This window comes from Protopterus annectens, chromosome 1.part0 (genome assembly GCF_019279795.1).
Source record: "Protopterus annectens isolate FY-2018-M chromosome 1.part0, PAN1.0, whole genome shotgun sequence".
Taxonomy (NCBI): Eukaryota; Metazoa; Chordata; order Ceratodontiformes; family Protopteridae; genus Protopterus; species Protopterus annectens.
Genome location: NC_056725.1, coordinates 16,194,700 through 16,205,786, shown reverse-complemented (window position 1 = coordinate 16,205,786; position 11,087 = coordinate 16,194,700). Strand labels below are relative to the sequence as shown.

The 11,087-nt window shown below is 44.3% G+C and overlaps 1 protein-coding gene across 1 annotated transcript in view; it reads right to left on the bottom strand.

Annotated features, from left to right (window-relative positions):
* The window catches only part of KPTN (kaptin, actin binding protein), a 1,335,927-nt gene extending 1,329,271 nt beyond the window's left edge, over window positions 1-6,656 (bottom strand). The window contains exon 1 of the mRNA XM_044079008.1: window positions 6,224-6,656. Within this exon, the coding sequence (XP_043934943.1) occupies window positions 6,224-6,449 (226 nt within the window). The 5' untranslated portion in view covers window positions 6,450-6,656. The remainder of the gene's footprint in view (window positions 1-6,223) is intronic.
* Window positions 6,657-11,087: the final 4,431 nt, after the last annotated feature.

Below are 11,087 nucleotides of genomic sequence, written 5' to 3'. Positions count from 1 at the left end.
CCCCCCTAGGAAGGGAAGAATGGACTGTATCGTGACCATCTAGAATTGTTGAAGTTTGATAAATTTGTTCAATAGGCTGAGATCCAGGATTAGTCTCCAGTCCCCTGTCATTTTTGGCACTAAAAAAGGACCGTGAGTAAAATCCGGATCCTGTCTGGTCTGGTGGGACTGGTTGGATGGATGACTCTTTTCCTTAGCAGCTTTTCTATCTCCAAGGCTGCTAATTCCCTCTGATTGGGTGGTACATCGGGGATTCATTTGACGGGTCTGGGAGTTAAGTTGAAAGGTATTTGGCAGCTTCTGGATATTATTCTCTGCACCCAAACATCGGTAGTAATAAGATGTCAGGCTGGTAGATGCAGAGAAAAACAACCCCCGACAGCTTCCGAGGGAAGCAATCGGGGTGCTGGTAGGGTCTGCCGGAGAAAGAATCTCTAGCGCCCAGGTTACGAGGAGCCCCTCTACCCTGAAAGGGATGTCTTCCATACGAGTTACCCCTCTGCCCCAGGGGGATTCTTCACCATGAGTGTCACAAAAACATCCTTGGGATTTCTTAAACCACATTTTTCCTCCCTTCTGGTTCCTGGAGTAGCACATCGGGGGGTTAGAAAGGCGTATGCCCACAGCAGACAAGATCTTTCCATCTTTCTCACTACGTGTACGTGTCTCTCGTACTTTGGGTCCAAAAAGTGCAGATTTAGCGATAGGTGCATTGACGAAGAAAGATTTAAAGGGGTCTGTGAATTCACACAACCGCATCCAAGCATTGTCTCATGACAACGCCTCATGCGGCAGCTCTAGCTGCCCCCTCGGTGGAGTGACATATCAAACACATTGAGGTGTGCGAGATGGATACAAGGGTAACTAGCTGCGAGGCAACAGCATCACGCACCTCATCAGATGGTACCTCACCAAAGAGGAAGACATTTCGGAAATTAGGCCTCTTTGGAGAGGAGTAAAGTGTGCCAGAAAGTTCAGCGACCGAATGGCGAATTTCAATGAAGCATAGGTACGTTTCCCTAGTCTGTCCATGGTACAGGACTCTCTGTTTGGAGGATGGACGGTGGAACTATCTTCTGCCAGTTTCCTCTTGGTGGTCGCCGCCATGACCAATCAACTGTCAACTGCTAGCACCAGTGAGTCTGGTCTTCAGGTGTAGATAAAATTTTTGTCTGGCCTCCGAGGGACAGGTTCTACATTGTCCGGGGCCTTCCAGCCACGCTGCACAATGAGTTTAACAAGGTCATCTGCCGGTGGGGTCACCCAGGAAGTAGATGGCCAGGCACAGAAGGCCTGCAGGAACACAGATTTCTCAGAAGAAGGATCATAGGACTTCTAGTCTCCCCGCTGCTTGAGGATTTCGAGAAGATCTCCAAATGAGATGTCGTCTGGGGGAGACCGTGGGGACCCTTCCCCCTCATCAGAATCAGTGTTTTCGGTGATAGATTTCTCTGGTGAATCAAGGTGCTTCCTCTTGCACCGTTTCTTCTGGGGTGGCTCCCCAGTGGGATCTTCTGAGAAGGACTCCAGAGAAGGGGTTCCCTTCAAAGAGGGTTCTTGGAATTCCTGTGCCCGGGGTCCCAAAATAGAGGGTTTGGAGAGGAGCAAGAGAACTGGAAGCCATCGGAGCCATGGACACAGACAGTGCCAGGGAGAAAATAGGCGCCAGGCTAGATACCAAGGTACAGACTGGTTCAAGCACTGCTTCGGGAGAGCATCGGTTCCACCAGAGCCAATGCAGCAAGGGTGAACGGTGCCGACAGGGAAAACACTGCTGTCAGAACCGAGACAGTATGCACCGGAGGTATCTTGTCCTTGGCAGGTATTCAAGTTTTGGAGCCGATGGAGCCGAAGAAACTGTCAGTACTGTGGCTGGGGATGGTGCCGAAGCAGGTACAGTCATCGGAGCCTATGTTGGATCCAAGGACGGCACTGAAGTCAGTGGTGCCAAGGTTGGGTGAATATCATGGACGGCACCGAGGGAGAAGACACAAAGTCAGTTGCCGAAGAGGTCTGCCCAGAGGAAGCACGGAGCAGACTCAGTTCCGTAACTGACAGAGATGCAGGAACCGAGTGACTCCATTTGTCCTTATATTTTTTGGTCTTTAGAGGAGGGGGAAGAGACCTCCATCCAAGACAGAGCCTCCAAAAAGGGTGCCTTGAGTAATCCGTTTTTCTTTATGTTTTATGGTCTTTGGAGGGAGTGAGACCTCCAAACCAGATAGAGCTTCCGAAAAAGGTGCCTTAAGTAATCCGTTTTCCCTTATATTTTTTGGTCTTTGGAGGGGGTGAGACCTCCTACCCAGATAGAGCTTCCGAAAAAGGTGTCTTGAGTAAATCTTTTAAAATAAGTTTATTATTACTTTCTGCTAGTGTACATTTACTAAAACTAGCACAAAAGTCACAGTCAGCTCTAATATGATACACGCCCAAACAGTAGACACAACGAACAAGTATATCTGAGTTAGGCATCTTACGTCCACACTTGTCACACTGTTTAAATCCCAACTTAGCTTTGTCTGACATAGTAAGGCAACAAGGCTATCCTATAGAACAAATAAGAGAAAATACCAGTGATGTTATTTTAAAAAATACCACTAGTAGAAAGGAAAGGCCTGTCAAAGACAGGACAGAGGGATAAGTACCAATAAAGGTAAAAAAATTAAATTACCAAGGAAAAGGGTAGGAAATAGGCTTAGGTTATAGACGACTGTAAGAAAAGGCTAACCTGACTAAAAATTAAATAATTTTTAAGATAAACTGCCCTAAAATTAACAATTTTCTACTTAGCTTTGAGAGGGATGGCTAGCACGTCTGACTAGGAACACAGCAAACGAGATCTGGAGTAACTAGGAGAGGGGCATTATGGGTAGGTCTTAGCTGAGAGTTTTTAGATGCGCGAGCTGGGAAACAGCCGTATCGATTCAGAGGATAGAACAGAGGTCCTAACTGTAATGAAAGAACAAAGATTTACAACATCAGATAATATATTAAAGCTAGTGAATACCAAAGTCACTTGCATCTACAGTAAAGACCCAGCCCATGACAGTACAGTCCTGATCTTTAAAACATGCATCTTTTCACGTGAAACTGACAAAGGGCAATTCTAATAAGATGTACAACTCCCTTTTAAACAAAATTAAGTAATAATCTCATTAGCTGCATTAAGCACAGGAACATTCTGCAAATATCCAGTTTTTCCATTTCTCTAACATTTACAAGTAAAGGACATGTTTGTCAGTTAAAAAATTTCCCTCAGCTTTGTTGCACTGTACTGGCTCACTGGACATTTGGCACAGGAATGGCGCAGAAACAGTCGCCAAGTTAATAAGAAAAAAAGGTGCATACCATATACGATATTTATATTATTTATAATAAATAAATAAATAAGGCACATATATGAGATCTTGTTCAATTGAATATTCATGTGACTGAGAAACACGTCAATGTTTATTCATAACTACTGTTACTGGCTGAGACCCTGAAAATCATTTTGTGAGTTATTAGAACATGGATGGTTGGACATATCCATACAATATGCAGTGTGTGCATGTATGAATAAGTGTGTGTGTATATACACATGCAATCATATACACACATATCTCTCTCACCCTTTTAGTACAAGAATTATGGATAAAGCCAAAAATAATGGTGAAACCTATAACTTGTCTAGTCCAGATACAGATTTGCTGTGTCCAAGACTGTTTGTAAGCTTCTGAGCCCCCCAAGCCTCTCTGTGTCGGAGGGAACCCTTCCAGCTTGTCAGTGGGAGTGATAAGCACTAGGTAGCCTATCTACCACAAGAGGAGTGGTTTCTGGGCCAGAAATCGTAGTTTATTGGCCATTTGGGCAGTTTTTTCCATCTCCTTCAACTTTCTGGTCTAAAAGCCCACATTTGCACTTTTTCCATCTTTCCTGTACTTAGTCTAGTCCAGATGCAGATTTGCTGTATCCAGAACTGTATGTAAGCTTCTTAAAGGTGCCAAAGTCTGCTCTTCAAGTTTTCCTTTAGATCCGCTAGTTCTCTACTCTCCTGCACTTTTACTAGCTTATTAGTCTAGCACTTTACCATACCAGACTTCTTGTAGCAATTATTGTAGCACACAAAAGTGCTACTAGCACTAAACGTTCTAGAAGGAAACGGCTCCAGTACTTATTAATGCCCACCCCTCCAGGCATGTCTAAAGGTCAGCTCCCTGTGCTTTCTACTGTTAACCTGGTGAACTTGGGCATCCTGAGGCAATGTAGCAACTGCCTCATGTACACCGACAACCCTCTCCTCTTACCTCCCTACACTCAGACTTGTGGGAGGTGCATTTGTATATCAAATTAGAAGCCACGCACTCTCCAGCCAAGACTGGAATAGCTGGTCAAGAGGAGAAGGTCAACACTTGCACCACGCTACATGGAACACGTAGCCCTCCAGAACACACACCAGCACTGCTTTCACATAAAAACACAAACCACACACCCACCTTCACGGAGGCTCTCAATAAAAATCTACCCAAACAGCAGAGACCTCCAAGTCAGAAACGCATTTGACCACCACAACACAACACTAATTACGAGACACATAACTCTCCTAAACAGTGTGCCACTCAACCAAAGCCCCCCCAAGGCAAAACAGCATGCCCAGCACACTAGTCATAGGTGTCTCGATAGTGAGGCACACTGATGTCCCACTCACTAGGCTGAATAAGGCGAAAGTAACAGTCAGCTGCCTGCCAGGTGCCAGGCTCCGCCATATAACTCATGCACTCTGGTCCCTCAAAAACAGGTACAAATATGACTCTGTCATTGTCATGTCCACATGAAAAGAGACATGGAGGAGCTCTCGGATTATATAGCCCAAGCGGGTACGACCCTTGCCCTGAGCAGTATCCTGCCATCACCCAGAATTATACCACTGTACAAGCAGAAAATGATTGCAAAAATCAAAACAGTCCTGGATAAAGAGCCTCGTCCGAACAGAAGTCTATGTAGAATCAAAACAGATGAGGCTCACCACAGCAGTATTCGTAGAGAATTACTGCAGTTTGCGATGTTTTATCTCATTAAATTCTCTAGGAATACTGCAATGGTAAGCCTCATCTGTTTTGATTCTACATAGAAAATGATTCATTTCAACAATTGGCTAAGTTTCTGGTGTCATTCTAAGGAGATCCAGTATCTGTCTTCCTGGGATGAAATGACTGACTGATCTCGATGCTTTGCCAGAGATGGCCTGCATCTATCATCCCTGGGCTTCCAAATACTGGCCAAGGCTCTTGCCACCCCTAGAGGATCCTAGACCTTAAACACTTGTGCTATATAGACAGACTCAGAAAACTCCAACTAGTCTCTGTCTCACATTGCCTACTTAGAGGTGATCTCTGCTTGCCTTAAAAAGCCATGTCTGACCCACCTTTGTTAGAAGTGCTACATCTAAAGAAATCCCAATCCCTCTGCACCACACTCCGAAGACCTCAACCTCTAGAACAAGTTTTGCATTACCCCACTGTTTCTGTAGGATACCAAGTCTGAAACGCAAATGATTATCATTATTTTGTGACCTCAATCTTCAATCATTTGCCAGAAAGCCATAGATGTTACTTGCAACACACCAAAAATATGAGGCAAAGATGTAGACCTTCTGTGAAATTCTTGACAGTTGAGAGGCATACAGGCACACATATACACATACACTAGGTCACATGCAAAATCTATAGTTTTAAAGCATGCACTTCAGTCTTGAGACAGACAACAAACCATAACATCGCCATGCATCACTTGATTCAGTGCCTAAGCGTCAACTAATCTAAGGAACAAATGTACTGAGCTGTTGGTGAGAATAGTAACTTTATACTGACTTATGTGTGCTACATTTTACCTACCCTACCGTTACACGCCGCACACAGTCCATATTTGTAAGCATACACTTCCATTGCAATACAATGGACCAAAATACTACTTTCCCCTCACACGAAGCAATTCAGAACTGCATTTCTCAATTATTTGGCACTTCGACACATGCAAGTTCACGTCTCCCTTACAAACTTGCATTTTAATCATACATTCGTGCAGTAACCCCCCCCCCCCCCAAAAAAAAAAAAAAAAAGGATACAAAGAGAGTCAACAATGATGCAAACTATTAGGAAGAAAATGTGACTTTTTGTGACTAAGTGGCAAGATGTAAACGCCATATTGCTGAAGAACTCTCAGATCTGCAACCTTGAATCCCTACCTGGGATATAAGTGAATTGCACTTCTTTTGCCACCGCTCGAACCTTTTGTGGTAGCTGCTGATAGCGGAAATGTATGACTTTGCCTTTCAGAGTGGCTGCCAACAAATCCTTACTGCCAGAGATGGTTGGGAAGGCTGATAGACTGTAAACATTACTTTGTGAAGAAAACCGACAGAAGCTGTCCTCTACCAACGGACAAAAATGTCTCACTTCGCGAGAGGCCATTACATTCTAGATAAGTACACCTTCTACAACAGTGGCCTCTCTATCTGTAACTTTCAAGCGCTTCCCTTAAAGAAAACGTCAACAGCTCACGCTTTCTCTTTTCAGCAATCCACGTTAAATGTTTGGAACCTTACAAAAGAGGAAAAAAGTTGTCAGTGTCAAATGGACCAGTGCACTGTTGTAGAAGGTAGGAGGGGTGAGCGAGAAACACAAGTAGTACACATGCGCATCAGAGAAAAAGCGTGCATTTAATTCTAATGAACACTCAAGGCTAACGTTTTAATACCACTAATTATTTTCAGTAGCCAATGTTACCGCTTTGAATACCATTGAACTGCCCCGCAACTTTCAACACTCCGTATCGCAGACTTGTTGTTAATCGTGTTGTTTTATACTTACAAAGGTCTTTGTAATGAATTAAATGATTCCTTGTATTTACCATAAATGTTTATAGAAAAGGTATTTATTGTCATAAAGGTATGACAGACATTTTCAGGTCATACTGCGTGAGACATAAGAGTTTTTAAGACAATGAACGTTCCTCATAATGAGACACACTCGATAGGTATAAACTGATTTGACCGCATTACTTTTGAAGAAATACTAGTACACCACAGTAGTCTGACTATATTATGTCCAGAGACAAAATAAAATGGAGGGACAGAATATTTGCCGTAGATGACAATACGCATGCACATCATTTTACAAATCACACCTACAGAACTGTTTGAAAGAAACGGCCTCAGCCTTTAGGATTACCACCTTTCCTTGTAGCAAAAACCGGTCCAATGCCATACCCATATAAATATAATACCGCCCACATTCCGCCCGTTTTATGACATCATCATATATCAGGCAAGTAGGAACGCCTACTTTTTTTCCCCCGTTTCGAATGGCATCTTTCTGTAGATTTGCTATGCTTTTCTGTAAAAAAAAAAAAAAAAAAAAAGCATAGTAAATCTGACAATTTAACAAACTCCAATAGTCTATATCCTTTTTGAAACAGAATACCAGAGTTCAAGAGAGCCTGCAGGATTTTAGCAGGGGGTGCAAGCCCAGCCCCCCCCCCCCATGCAGCCATTCCAGTGTCCCATTGCTAGGGTTCATAAGTGTGTACTAGGCTAATGGCCCTGGAGACTTTACAAGCCTAGTCCATAGGATTAACCTGGCATCGTGCCACCCGACCTTAGTTCCCAGTGCCTCTGTTGAGTAGAGCCACTGGAGTGATCCCTGGGGTGAATTTTCTATTTCTCATCCACTCAACAAAATTCTCCTGAAGAGGACCAGTGAGGTGCTCTGTTTGACATCTCAGATGCTCAAGGTAAGAGCCGCCCTCTCCAAAGCAAAAAACACAGCCTCAATGGGACCAGACGGTGTCCCGGGCTGCGTCCTATATGAACTCCAAGAAGAGCTAAACCCAAACATAAAACTACTGTTCAATCTCAGCCTTACTACAGGATATGTACCCAAAGAGTGGTGTACAGCAACAGTGGTCCCTCTCCACAAAGGTGGTGCCTCAACGTATCCTGGAAACTATCGCCCCATAAGCCTGACTAGCTTGGTCTGCAAAGCTATGGAAAGGATCATCATGGACCTCATATATAAAGATATTGGGGACATACAGACACTGGATCCTACCCAGTTTGGCTTTGTTAAGGGCAGATCCTGCCTCTTAAACCTGGTCGATTACTTTGAAACAGTCACCAAGGCCATTGACGAGGGGAAGGCGGTCCACACAGCCTACCTGGACCTCACAAAAGCCTTCGATACAATACCCCACTCAGGCATTATTGATAAGCTCACCAGCTTAAATATAAACCCCTATGTCACTAGATGGGTTGCAAACTGGCTCAAGGACAGAACCCACATGGTTAGAATTGCTGGAGCCATGTCAGACTCCAAACCAGTTACAAGTGGTGTCCCACAAGGCTCAGTCCTGGGACCTCTCTTGTTCGGTATATATTTCTCGGAGGTACAGGCCAACATGGAAGGACTGTGGCTGACCAAGTTCGCAGATGACTGCAAACTGGGCGCCATAATCGACTCTCCAGCCGACACAAGCATCCTCTAAAAGGGCCTCATAGAAACAGACAACTGGTGCCAGAGCCATGGCCTCAAGCTAAACACCAAAAACAAAGTGTCCACAAATTACCACATAGGTGGTAATCCATTAAGTACAGAAGAAGTAATTAGGGACCTGGGGACCCAACTTGATAGCAATCTCTCATTTGACAACCACGTGGCCAAAGTGGTTAGAAAAACATTTTATATAGCCCACCTAATCATGAAGGGATTCACATCTAGATCAGGGGAGGTCATCGTGCCTCTTTACTCATCCCTCATCAGGCCCATAATTGAGTACAATGCCCCTTTTGGGATGCACCTTACCAGACACCTGCAGCAACTGGAAAGACCCCAAAAGTACCTCACCAAGAGGATCAAAGGGCTCAAACAGATGCCATATGCTGCCCGGTTAAAGAAACTCCAGCTCTACTCAGTGGCATACCGCCTGCTCAGAGGCGATCTGTGCCTGACAATATAAAGCCATGTCCAACCCGGAATTAATGGACATGCTGCACCTCAGAAAATCCAAATCCCATGGAGCTACGTGCTCGAGAGACTTGAACCTCAGCACTGAAATAAATAGGGCATGGTGGAGGGACAGATTCATAACCCAGAGGCTCCCTTCACTCTGGAATAAAATCCCAGTCAAGGTTAGGCAGAGTCCCTCATTGACTCTCTTCAAGAGGACTCTTGATGAGTGGATGGGAGATCGTAGGTTTACCCCGGGTATCACTTCTGTGTCACTGTTAGACAGAGGCACAGTATATTAACCTTGAAAAAGGGCATAGCAAAATTAATTTAAAATGGGTGGCGAAAGCCAAACACACTCTGGCTAGGCTTATAAATGCCCTAGGGCAGATAGCCTAGTATGAACCTATGAACCTATGAACCTATGACATGCATGGGAAGTCTATTCCATAGCATGGGCAGTCTCTGGGTTATGAACCTGTCTCTCCAGCATGTTCTGTTGATTGTGGTAATGAGGTTAAGGTCTTTGGAGCATGTGGTGCAGAGGGGTTGGGATTTCTTTAGATGTAGCATTTCTAACAGAGCTGGGTCAGTCATGGCTTTGTAAGTCAAACAGAGATTGCCTCTAAGTAGGCAATATGAAAGAGAATAGTTGGAGTTATTTGAGTCTGCCCATATATGGCAAGGGTTATTGCCTAGGATCCTCTTTATGAGGTACTTTTGAGGCCTCCCCAGTTGTTGCAGGTGTACAGTGAGGTACATACCAAATGGGGCATTGTGCTGGATGATTGGCCTAATGAGGGAAGAGTAGAGTGAGACAATGACCTTTCTTCCTGGATGCAAAACTTTTAGTAATGAGATGTGCCACATAGAAGGACTTTCTGACCACAGTGGCAATGTGGTGGTCAAAAGAGAGGTTGCTGTCAACCTGTGTTCCCAGATCTCTTATAACGCCTTCTGTGTTCAGTGGACTACCATCAATGTGATAATTCATGGGAACCAGGTTTTTCCCAAAGGGTATGACAACACATTTTTTGGCATTGAGCTTAAGGCCATGGTTTTGACACCAGTCGTTGGTCTCAGTGAGGCCTTTCTGTAGGATGTCAACATCACTTGGGGAGTTAATAATAGCTCCCAACTTGCAATCGTCTGCAAACTTTGTCAGCCAGAGTCCCTTTGTGTTGGCCTGGACTTCAGAGAAGTAGATACCAAACAGGAGAGGACCCAGGACTGAACCCTGTGGGACTCCACTCATGACTGGTCGCACTCTGACCTGGAGTCAGCTACTTTCACACTGTGAGTTCTATCTGTGAGCCAGTTTGCAACCCACCTAGTGATATAGGGGTTGATGCCTAGCCTAGTGAGTTTTTCTTTGATTCCTGAGTGGGGAATGGTATCAAAGGCCTTGGCCAGATCAAGGTAGGCTGTATGAACCACCTTGCCTTCATCCACAGCTCTGTTGACTGACTCAAAGAAGTTGACCAAGTTCAGCAGGCATGATCTACCCTTCACAAAACCAAAGTGTGTGGGATCCAGAGTTTGGAGATTCCCTATATCCTTGTTTATTAGGTCCATGATGATGCGTTCCATAGATTTGCATATCAGACTCATCAGGCTAATGGGACAATAGTTCCCAGGGTCTGTAGTCACTCCTCCTTTGTGGAGAGGGAAGACTGTAGCAGTGCGCCATTCAGTAGGGACAAAGCCTGAGGTGAGGCTGTGATTGAACAGGGCACACAGGTGAGGTGCCAATTCACTCTGTAGTTCATGTAGAACACAGCCAGGGATATTGTCAGGTCCCACAGAAGCTGTATTCTTGGCTATTTCTCCCCAGTTGCCATAAACTCTGTTCAAAACTCTCAATATGCATACTGTTTATGCTTTACTGCTACAATGATTACAGCTATTTGGATTTAATTTACAACTTTTATTTCAAATTTTATAGCACAAACACTGATAGAAATTTGCTAAACAATGTTTCTAAGACGAGAACGTCTTGGTAATGTGAATAGCAACACGACTTGAACAGGCAACAATAACTGTTTATTAACTACTAAAAGTAGTACATAAAACAATAAAATAATGGTTAAGCACTTTCATCTGACT